Below are 12,705 nucleotides of genomic sequence, written 5' to 3' on the forward strand. Positions count from 1 at the left end.
GAACCAATTGATTACATACAACGTACAAGTTTCAACTAATCTGTTTTAATCCTTGTATAGTTGTGCAAGTTCAAGGTGTATCACAGACACAGCTTGAATATTGAATTGTTGGTTAAATGACATCTTTCATACAAAATCACACATGAGGGCAAATACACGTCTATCATCCAATCTATCGACATGCAACATCAAGTGCATTTTATTATTGTGTTTGCCTGAAACCTGCAGCACTGAATTTATTTATGGATTTTACACTGAAATAATTAACTTAAATTGTAAAATACAAAAATATGAAGCATGTATTTAGATTTAAAATTTAGCATACATTAATGTCATATTCTTAGTCAGTGGGAAATGGAGTTGATCAACTGAGACATGTTTGGAGTCCGAACGTCTGCTTCATTACATTTGTACTGGAGTGAACGAGGACTGCGAGGATTTTGTTTAAATTAGCTTTTATAAAAAAACAAAAATACACCATAACCTTTAGTATAATACAGTCAACTCTAGGGGCTATGGAGTGCAGTGATACCAGATACCTGCCTATGTACCAAGTACTGGTTTATACAGTAGTTACCAAAGCAAACTGGGGTGACATTACTGATCTATACTATATAAATAAAAGTATTGGGACACCTGACTTTTCCAGTCATATGAGGCTCTTCCTCAAACTGTTGTGTTGGAAGCACACAATCTGAATGCAGTACCATTACATTTTCCCTTCACTTGAACTAGGAGACCCAAACCTGATTCACAATGCGACTCACATGAAGATATAGGTTGGATTGCAAGATCTGGAGTGGCCTATAAACGCTATAGAGAGTTTTCGGATGAACTGGAACGCTGAGTGCACCCCAGGTCTCCTTATCCTACACAAACTTCTCCACAGCAACCACCTTCAGAAAAGTGGAGGTTATTAAAATGCAAATAGGAACCAATTGTGAAATGGGATGTACTAAATGCACATACAAATCCAGCTGTCCTGGCTGCAGAACCAAACGAGGCTGGGGCAGTGATGTACGGCATCTCATAAGGGATTAAAGTTTAGGAGGCGTCGGATCTGGTTAAGCTCCGCCCCCTGGACTTTTAGTTCTGCAGTGAGGAGTAGCTCGAACAATCCAAGCGTCAGTCCTGATGAAAATAGAACCAAACATGATTAAGCTGACCGACTCCTGCTTGTGTTGTTTCTTGCACTGAGAGGACGATTTATTAGGCACACCTAGCTAGCATTTATTACACTGATAACTGTAAACTGTAATAGAAATTATTTTTTTCATGTGACATCACGGAGTACCAAATCAGCTCTCAGTGTGAAGCGATCAGGTCATATTTTAATAAACTTATTTGCTCTCTAGATAAAAAAAAAATAATAATCAAGTGTCATGAAAAACAGGACAGGCGGCATCACAACACACAAGTAAAAAAAAAAAAAAAAAACGAAAAACAAAAAGGGAAATAAATGAATGAATGTCAGACATGGAGAAAGAATAAAAGTCAACAGGCTTTCTCCCTGACTTCAGTAAAACATGAAGATTTCAAGAAGAATGTGAAGTAAAAAAAAAAACATCCACTTCTGAAACAAGATGATGCAAACGAAGAGATGAAACCTTAAATCTCACTGCTGTCTTGTCTCCGTTTTTTTGTTTTTTTTTCTTTCACACCTGAAGCATCAATGTCCATACAGCAAACATGATTCAGCACTTCATCATCATGGTCAACATTTACCACAAATGTCACCTTAGTGTAAAAAAAACAAACAAACAAAAACAAACCAGGGAATGTGTAATATAATAAGTGCTTCATTCTATTTTTCCTGACCAAACTGTATCTGATGGAGGAGTGGAATTAAGATGCTACAGTAATAACAGTTCGTTGTTAATGGCTTGTGAATTGCGCTGTGTCACCAGCTCTCGTCTCTCCGGGTCCAAGGCTGCGAGCCGAAATGGCCGTTGGTGCCGTTTTCCCGTTTGGCTGAAGCTGTGCGGGTGGGAGTCTTTTCAGTCTCTTCCTCTGAGCTGCTTTCGATATCACTACGTACGTCTTTGGATACCTGGTGCAAAGAGAACATTCGTAGTGGATGAGAGTCGTGTGTAGATAAGAGCCGCTTCATTAGGTATTCAATAAAATGTTACACACTGATTAGTGTGTAATCGGTTTATTAGGTTCACATAAGCAGATGCATTATATGGCCAAACGTGGATTTTTGCTCTAATAAAAACCTCCACTATTAAAGAAGGTGGACAGAAGGGAAGTAAATGTAATTTGTTACTGTACTTGAGTAGCTTTTTCACGTATCTGTACTTGACTGAACTATTTCCATTAAGGGAAACTTTTAATTCACTACATTTCAGACTTTTTACTCAACTACATTTTGTTTTATCAATTGTTCCCTTTTATTTATGAGCAGATAAAAACGTAACTTGTCAATTACGTGGCAAGCAACCAATCAGGGAAGAGCGTGCGCTGTTTTGAACTTGTTTTGATTGCCATTCGGTATTTTCAGGAATAAATTGCAATGCATATAATAATAAAAAAAAATAATAAAGCTTACACATGCACTATATGGACAAATGTTTATAGACACCTGACCATCCAATTCCACAGTTAGAGAGGAGGCCTGGAATGCAGTATTGGTTCAATAGGGTTGAGGTCAGATAAAATGAAATGAATAATTAATCACATGTACATAGTATTAACAGCCTTTGCTCAATACTTTGCCGAAGCACCTTTGGCACCATTTACACCCTCAAGTCTATTTGAGTTTGATGCTACAAGCTTAGTACACCTATTTTTGAGCAGTTTCTCCCATTGTTCTTTTCAGAATCTCTCAAGCTCCACCAGGTTGGATGGGGAACGTCAGTACACAGCTATTTTCAGATGCCTCCAGAGATGTTCATTCAGGTTCAAGTCTGGGCTCTGGGCCACTCAAGGACATTTACAGAGTCATCCCATAGCCACTCCTTTGTTATCTTGGCTGTGTGCTTGGGGTTGATGTCCTGTTGGAAGATGAACTGTCGCCCAGTCTGAGGTCCAGAGTGCCCTGGAGCAGGTTTTAATCAAGGATGTCTTTATACATTGCTGATTTCATCTTTCTCTCGACCCTTATTAGTCTCCCAGTTCCTGCTGCTGAAAAACATCCCCACAGCATGATGCTGCCACCACCATGCTTCACTGTAGGGATGGTATTGGACAGGTGATGAGCAGTGCCTGGTTTCCATCAGACATGATGCTTGGCATTCAGGACAAAGAGTCAATCTTTGTTTCTAATAGTCTGAAAGTCCTTCCTATTGCAAATATTAGGTGGGCCCTCATGTGCCTTTTACTGAGGACTGGCTTCTGTCTGGCCACTCTACCATACAGGCCTGATTAGTGGAGTCCAGCCCGCTCTATAAAGAGTCCTGGTGGTTCCTAATGAGTGAAGGCCACTGCGCTCACGGGGACCATCAATATTACAGGAATTTTTCTGTACCCTTCCACAGATCAATTATGTCTCTTGGAGGTCTACAGACAATTCCATATAGTTCATGGCTTGGTTTGTGCTCTGATATGCTATGCTAAATGCGCGATCTCATATTGACAGGCATGTGCCTTTCCAAACTATCTCAACTGAATTTACCACAGGTGGACTCCAATCAAGTTGTAGAAACATCTCAAGGATGATCAGTGAAAAAAGGTTGCACCTGGGCTCAATTTCATGTCATGGAAAAAAGGCTGTGAATACTTACGTACATTTTTTTCCGTTTTTGTATTTTTTTATTTGCAAAGGTTTCAAACAAACAACTTCTTTACTTTCCGGATGCACTGTACCTGTGTATAATACACCTTCCACCTAAAAGTACCTGAGTTTCTAAAAACCAGTTCATTAAAAAAACCTTCATTTATTTAAAAGAGCAGTTTCTTTTAGATCTTTTAGAAATTCCAATGCTAATAAACAGCTGAGATCCATCTCGCATGATTCCTACAGGTTATAAAAACATTCACCTTTAAAAATATATTAAGAATGAGAATTGGCATCCTTACAAACTTTGGGCTTAAATATCACAGAACAGAATATCAAATAAGGAGGAAAAGTGGAAGAGGAGGCGAACTTACTGCTGAGGAACGAGAGAACGGGATCTACTAGGCAAGAACAGTTTGCGAGGTTAAAGCAGACAGAAAAGGCAGAGATTCTCAATCAGGAAAGAGCGATAGAAAGACAGCAGCTGCCTTCCGCCTGAGAGGAGAGGGTGAGAGAGAGAAGCCAGCTCTGCAGTGGAGAAACAGGGAGAAGCAATAGGTGAAGGATAAGAGAGTGAAGGAGGGAACACAGCACGGAAAAAAGATAATGGAAACACCAGGTTGTGGAAGAGCTGGACTGCGAGGCAAAAGTGAGATACACCATTTTTATGAACCAGTATTGTGAATTAAACCTTACATTTTAAGCCCAAGATAATGTCACATCACTATTCTCAATTAAGTCAAGTTTATTTCTATAGCGCTTTTCACAACAGACATTGTCTTAAAGCAGCTTTACAGAAATTAACAGTTAAGGTGAACGATGTGTATTTATCTCTGATGAGCAGCCATGGCGACTGTGTCAAGGAAAAACTCCCTTAGATGTTATGAGGAAGAAACCTTGAGAGGAATCAGACTCAAAAGAGGAACCCATCCTCATTTGGGTGATCTCAAGAGCGTGATCATAAATCTTTAAACAATACAGAACACTGGAGAGTGAGAACTAACATGAGCACTCCAATGTAAGATTATGAGTAATGTTCTTTCTACAGTCTTTTACAGTCATTTATGGTTTAAAAACTAGGAGCTCAGTAGCTCATAAAATAGCTCAACATTTGCAATCATCACAGATCCAACACCAACTTCTCCATTCCAGAGTCTTTAAACACTCCAGGAGGTCCAGTGTCCAAACCCCCCATGAAGTGGGATCCAGTTAGTCCAATTAGTATTTAAAGAACTGCTACAGTCATCATAAAGACTGTCTTGTGCTCATCCCAGGACTCTTTCAGCACACTGTATTGTTCTGTAGTGCTGTTTAAACTTTATCCATTAATACCTGTATACTGTAACATTTTATAAGTCCACTATCTGGTGTTACTCAGAGAATGTATAAAAGGGAAGAATCTGTACATCTGGATTCCTATAAACCTGCTTTGGGACCATGTCTATTGCTAAAAGAGTCATACAAATAAATCTGAATCCAACTGAGTTCTGTACAGCAGGTCTAAACCTTTTAATGATTATATGGGAAACAAAAAACAAACAAAAACGACCCATTGGATGACGTTTCGATTTTGGCTTATACAGGGTTTATACATTTACAGCCATACTGTAAAAATGTATATGATTATTGTTACATCAGCCATAAAAAAATAATAAGGCACTTTGTCCATAACTCTTTAACTGTACACTGAACTATATACTGTTTTTTTGATGAATCACACCCTTAACATGATCTAAAAGAAACTTTATATAACAAACTTGCATCTAAACTCGAAATAGTATTTTAAAATCTTTTTTGTTTAGCTGGTTTTGGAATGAGAAATATTATAATACATTATTTATACACGACTTTATTTTTAACTGTTACCTTACAGGCTTGTAGTGGACATTTTTATTTTATATAAGAAAAATATACCACCACTACTACTACTAATAATAATAAATGCAGCTGCAAGCAGCGATTATTGGGGTTCAAGCAACTAAGGCATTAAAGCTCATAAGGAAAAGGCCATGTTTATGTAAATGTCCTCATAGACTCCTATTGGACAGAGACAATGCATGCTAATTTTTAGGTAAATTTTCAGGAAGGGCAAACACCTGTCTATATAAGGTCCCCCAGTTAACAGCGCATGTCAGAGCATAAACCAACGGTTGCATAGTTATAGCCATTTTATAAAGTTTTTTCCTCTTATAGCGCCACCAATAGGTCAAGCGCCACATTTTTCTTATTTGACAAAAGATTTAACACACACACTTGTTTACCAAGTTTGGTGAAGATCTCATTCTGTTCATGAGTTCTAGCCATTTTTCTTTGTTTTGACCCGAGGATTGCAAGACAAACGGTGTACGAGCTAGGGTTAGGGTTGTATTTTTGGACTGTAGCGCCTCCCTTTGTCCAATTCCCCCAACTCCCAAAATTGAGCTCTACTATCTTGCCAAGTTTCAAGTGTCTAGGCCTCACGGTTTGCTTTGCACAAAGTTTTATGGCGGATTATTAATAATAATAATAATAATAAATCCCAACTAAAACAGCCCAATGGACATTAAACTCTAATAATAACACTATTCTAAAGATATATGGGATATTAATATGCTATGTTTAAATCTCAGGTTTAGAGTCACTATTGTGTACTTGGTTCAAGAGTATTAACTCTAAGCTGCTTTGACACAAGGAAGCATACTGCAAATTCCAACAATGCAATGCCTAATCTATTGTAATAATAAAACATTTCCTGTATGTATTTATGTAAACGCACTACGAGCGCCCTCTAGAGGCCTATGACAATGACTCACCTTTCCTCTCATGAGGGCTTTGAAGGCGATGCGTAATATGAGGTAGGACCAGATGATGTGCAGCACCTGCAGCACCAGCAGCAAACTGTTGAAGACCCACCACGAGGGGTATGGCCCGATGATCTCCCAGCTCTCAAACATTGTACTGTTTAGGATCCTGAATCACACACACAGGCAACAGTAGATTAAAAGTAGCTTCTATCATAACGGTTTTTCAGATTTTCGCTTTCATTTTTAATTCATGTTGACTCATGTCCTGTCTAGGAGACGAGGCGTAAAATATTAACAGTGCTTGTGTGTTACTGATACCAAACTGACAAACATACGGCTCACAGGACATACAGGATAAGACTGGCCTGATACAGGTTCTCATCTGACCCACTGAATACATGACTGCAATTCAAGAATTTAAAATAAAACCAAAGATAATGTGCCCCCTAGTGTTATTCCACATTAGGGCAATAAACATCATATCATTAGCAGCTAAAATATCCCTTTTCACCAAAAAATGAAAAAAATCAATAAAAATAAATAAAAGAGGAGTGAGATGGATTCACTAACACAATCACAGCTTTTCTTTTTTCCACCTGTAAATATATCTAAATATCAGGGATGAAATATAATCATGTGATTGCTAACATTTAACTCTGTTGAAAGTTCTTAATTAGGCTGTGATACAAAGCCTTCTTGTCTCATCCAGCCAATGGTTGTATGCTATATATCAGTCTAATAGGCTTTCTGGTATTTTAGTATTTTCAATTCAGCATCACAAATTTCATTTCAATATAGAAAAAAATAATAAAATCAAGACCAAAAATCTTATGCAAATTCATCACCTGCAGTCAGTCATGTTAACCAACATAGTTAGAGCTTTATCTCTATAATTCTACACCTCAAAGCAATATAAAAACTTTTACTGAGGTAGGGCATAGACGCACCTTTCACACAAATAAATTGTGTTAGTTACTGAGGCCCTAACCCAGTGAAATGCTTTAGTGTACTAGAATAAACAAGACTTGTATAAAATGAGGAGTGGCCTTTGCCTTCCTTCAAGGTGTGGGTGTTGTTTAGATTGAAATAGCAAATAAATGGTAAACTTAGCTGAACATACTGAATGTTAGCAAAAAAAAGTCTATCAGCTAATTTCAGGCTAGACTAGCACCAATTTAAGTAAATATTACTTTCCATAATACACCATATGGAAACTTTGTAGAAACTCAACCTGTGCTTTTTTAATGTCCAGTTTTAGTCCCTATTTGCTGTTATAATCACCTGCAAATAGTGTGGATTCCTAATGTGTGGCAACATTTTAAACAACAAACATATAGAGCTGGAAATATCAGATGTCCGTATACTTTTTGTGCATATACTGTAATGCATTTTACTACTTGGTAATTAATTGCAAAAATAGTTACGCATATTGTACAGAAACAGTGTAAAGTCAGGTACGGATGTAGGAAGAGACCTGGTGTCCGCATTCCGATTCATCCCAACGATGTTCAGTAGAATTTAGGTTAGAGCTCCACAGCACACCACTCAAGATCTTCTACTCCACCCCATGTAAACCTTCATGAAGCTGGCTTTGTGAACAGGGGCACTGTCATGCTAGAACAGGTTTCGGTCTCTTAGCTCAAGTAAAAGAAAAATGTAATTCTACCAGCCTCCTATACAATTGTTTGCCTAAGAATTTGTGCTAAAACAAATGGCTGGGGCTCAGGTGTCCAAATACTTTTGTCCATATAGAAGAGTATTTTACCTCTAGGTAATTTACAGCCATTTTATTTACACATATTGTACAAGACCAGCTCATACAATGGACAGCGAAGTGTGTTAATGACCAGCAAGTTTACAAATGATATTTTTCAGCAGTATCATATTGCTTTAGATAAAAGCAATAAAACATTACATTCATTTCAATTTAATCAGTTAAAAAAATGTTCTTTAAAAAGGCAAAATCAGGTATACAGTACAGACCAAAAGTTTGGACACACCTTCTAATTCAAAGAGTTTTCTTTATTTTCATGACTATGAAAATTGTAGAGTCACACTGAAGGCATCAAGGGCTATTTGACCAAGAAGGAGAGTGATGGGGTGCTGCGCCAGATGACCTGGCCTCCACTGTCACCGGACCTGAACCCAATCGAGATGGTTTAGGGGTGAGCTGGACCGCAGAGTGAAGGCAAAAGGGCCAACAAGTGCCAAGCATCTCTCGGGGAACTCCTTCAAGACTGTTGGAAGACCATTTCAGGTGACTACCTCTTGAAGCTCATCAAGAGAATGCCAAGAGTGTGCAAAGCAGTAATCAAAGCAAAAGGTGGCTACTTTGAAGAACCTAGAATATGACATTTTTCAGTTGTTTCACACTTTTTTGTTATGTATATAATTCCATATATAATTCCACATGTGTTAATTCATAGTTTTGATGCCTTCAGTGTGAATCTACAATTTTCATAGTCATGAAAATAAAGAAAACTCTTTGAATGAGAAGGTGTGTCCAAACCTTTGGTCTGTACTGTATTATTTTTCCTTTCATTTGAGTACATCTTTGACACACCCACCTGGAACAGAGATTTTTTGAACATTATAAATACCTTCATACGTTATAGGTTTAATTTTGATCAGCACTGCTGCTCTTATTCAGACCACATGGGGCAACGTAACCCATTTTAGCAAAATCATCTTCTTCTTTCGGCTTCTCCCATTAGGGGTCGCCACAGCGGATCATCTGTCTCCATACCACCCTGTCCTCTACATCTGCCTCTTTTACACCAACTACCTGCATGTCTTCCCTCACCACATCCATGAACCTCCTTCTTGGCCTTCCTCTTTTCCTCCTACCTGGTGGCTCCATCCTCAGCATTCTTCTACCAATATAATTCATGTCCCTCCTCTGCACATGTCCAAACCATCTCAATCTCGCCTCCCTCACCTTGTCACCAAAACATCCTACATGCGCTGTCCCTCTAATAAACTCATTTCTAATCTTATCCATCCTCGTCACTCCCAACGAAAACCTTAACATCTTTAGCTCCGCTACCTCCAGCTCCACCACCTGTCTTTTACTCAATGCCACTGTCTCTAATCCATACAACATCACAGGTCTCACCACAGTCCTATAAACTTTCCTTTCATTTTGCAGATACCCTACTATCACAAATCACTTCTGTCACTCTTCTCCACCCACTCCACCCTGCCTGCACTCTTTTCTTCACTTCTCTAACACACTCTCCATTACTTTGCACTGTTGACCCCAGGTACCTGAACTCCTCTACCTTCTCCAGCTCTTCTCCCTGCAACCGCACCACTCCACTGCCCTCCCTCTCATTCACACACATGTACTCTGTCTTACTCCTACTGACTTTCATTCCCCTTCTCTCCAGCGCATATACAGTCTCCAATCTCCTTCAGGTTGCATCTCCTGGATAGCACATAGTCCACCTGTGTGCACCTTCCTCCACTCCTATACGTCACCCTATGATACTCCTTCTTCTTAAAATAAGTGTTCACCACTGCCATTTCCATCCTTTTAGCAAAATCTACCACCATCTGCCCTTCCACATTCCTCTCCTTAAAACCATACCTACCCATCACCTCCTCATCACCTCTGTTCCCTTCACCTACATGCCCATTAAAGTCTGCCCCAATCACCAATCGTTCATTCCTAGGTACACCATCTACCACTTCATCTAATTCATTCCAGAATTTTTCCTTTTCCTCCATCTCACAGCCCACCTGTGGAGCATAGGCACTAATGACATTTATCATCATCCCTTCAACTTCCACCTTCATGATCATCACCCTATCAGAAACTCTCTTCACCTCCACTACACTCTTACTGTACTCTTCCTTCAGAATCACTCCTACACAATTTCTCTTTCCATCCACACCATGATAGAACAGTTTAAACCCACCTCCAATGTTCCTGGCCTTACTCCCTTTCCACTTGGTCTCCTGAACACACAGCATATTTACCTTTCTCCTCTCCATCATATCAGCTACCTCTCTCCCTTTACCAGTCATAGTACCAACATTTAAAGTACCAACCCGAACCTCCACTCTCCTACACTGCTCCTTTCCTGCCGTCTCTGTAGACGTCTTCCTCTTCTCCTTCTTCTCCTTCGGCCAACAGTAGCCCAATTTCCACCGGTACCCTGTCGGCTAACGATACCTGTGGCGGTCGTTGTTAACCCGGGCCTCGACCGATCCGGTATGAAATTCTCATTTGTGATCCGCATATTTGATTTGGCACATGTTTTACGCTGGATGCCCTTCCTAACGCAACCCTCCCAATTTACCCGGGCTTGGGACCGGCACTAAGAGTGCACTGGCTTGTGCATCCATAATGGCTGGGTTCCATTTTAGCAAAATGTCTTTCAAAATATTCTTTCTAGATACGCTTTTAAAAATGCCTGACAAAAGAAGGAATTATAGAAACAATTCCCATGGCTGGATCGGGAAGATGCCACAAGGTTGCAATCAGTTTGAACAGGAAACACGGTGAGCACATCACATAATAGTGCACAAAGACTGGAAGGGTTGCAGACCAACTGAACCAACATGGTGATGGAAAACGCAGTCCTACGTTTGTATGTAGACTTTTGGTGAGGTATATTTGATATTTATGCAATATGCTACTTAAATATGGTGAAACCTAAATAAAAACATTTTGAATGGAATAGGAGAGAAAATTTTCAAACAATAATTTATGTTTTAACAGGGGTTCAAACAGAAAGTAAACAAACCACATGACCGTATTCATGATCCACTGGCCACAAAATCAGAGTCCTACCATAGCCATCCCAGTGCCTGTTTGAGCCCCATTTAAAACCTGTTAGGTGAACTGAATAGAGCGTTCACCTGAATGGACCCTAAAATTTGAAGGATCTGGAGAGATTCTGTACCGAGAAATGATCTCAGATCCCCTGCCACGTATTCCCCAAACTCATCCGGCATTATAGTAGAAGAACAGAACTCTGGAGGAGGCAGAAGGTATTAGATAGAAGGGGGCCAAAAATTGTGCCGCACTGTCTTGTCTTTAGAATTGTTTGACATCCATGTGAGCAGAGTTTTTTCGGCAAATTTTGCACCATTAAGACCATTTTTCTCACAGCCTCCTTAGCTCCTATTTACTAAGGGTTCCATTCTTAGAAGTCACTGTAAAATGAGTTCTTGCACTATTGCTTATTAAAACCTATGTAGGGCCAATAATTTTGTGATTGAGATTAAATACAGTTTAGCAAGATATGCTCCAACCACATCCCATTAAAACAGTAAAAATCTCCAAAGTAGTAGATAGGTATCAGATTTTCAAATACAAATACAAGTTCTTAACTATGAAAGAAAGGTTCTCACTAGTACTGTGTACCACAGCAGTGCCACTGAGCCTCTGCAGGGCCCTTAACGCTCAATCGGTTGGATTTGTGCCTCACTGCTAAGTCACTGAATAAAGCGTCTGCTAAATGAGTAAGTGTAATGTAAACCTAACAACGGCTAAAGTGATGAATGAGCGTTAGGTCAGGTTTATTCTAGCATTGTGACAAACACACGTGTTGTCAGCGCTCGCCTTCTTCTCTGCTGCTCTGCGTGGTTCGGTAATGACACCGGCACTCGACCCCTAAACCCCAGACACTGAATCCGCCCGCTCACGTTACTCTCCCCAGACGAAGGCAATCTGAAGCAACCCTAATCAGAAACGGCTTTAAGATCGCTTAACTGGGCTTTTACACACAACAGGACGGACAAATTTTATTCCCAGTTTCATTCCCAGAGAGAGCAGACACTTGATTTCTTGAGTAAATGGCACAGCAACTTGTTACCCACTTATCAGCTTTAGGACATACAGTATATTGGAAATTCCGAAGTGGAAGCTCAGTGGTTGAAACGCTGAATGGGAGGTCATGAGTTCAAATTGCAGCTCCACCAAATTTCCACTTCTGAGCCCCTGAGCAGGGCCCTTCAACTGCTCAGTTATATAAATAATTATAAACCACTCTGGATAAAGGTGTCGGCCAAATGCCTTAAATTAGGGTTAGCTTTATAGCTGCTATAGTGTAAGTGATAATAGAAACTACACTTTAAGGACAAAACTATTGGGACACCTGAACTTTCCTGCCATATGTGGTTCTTTCTTCAAACTGTTACCACAAAGCAGGAGGCACACAAATATAAAGAGTGTTTTTGGATGCGGTATAATGA

The 12,705-nt window shown here is 39.6% G+C and overlaps 1 protein-coding gene across 1 annotated transcript in view; it reads right to left on the reverse strand.

Annotated features, from left to right (window-relative positions):
* Window positions 1–29: 29 nt before the first annotated feature.
* cers5 (ceramide synthase 5) overlaps window positions 30–12,705 on the reverse strand; it is a 41,084-nt gene continuing 28,408 nt past the window's right edge. The window contains exons 9-10 of the mRNA XM_046875155.1: window positions 6,511–6,667; window positions 30–2,050 (exon numbers count right to left, since the gene is read on the reverse strand). Coding sequence (XP_046731111.1) covers window positions 1,901–2,050; window positions 6,511–6,667 — 307 coding nt within the window. The 3' untranslated portion in view covers window positions 30–1,900. The remainder of the gene's footprint in view (window positions 2,051–6,510; window positions 6,668–12,705) is intronic.

This window comes from Silurus meridionalis, chromosome 19 (genome assembly GCF_014805685.1).
Source record: "Silurus meridionalis isolate SWU-2019-XX chromosome 19, ASM1480568v1, whole genome shotgun sequence".
Taxonomy (NCBI): Eukaryota; Metazoa; Chordata; class Actinopteri; order Siluriformes; family Siluridae; genus Silurus; species Silurus meridionalis.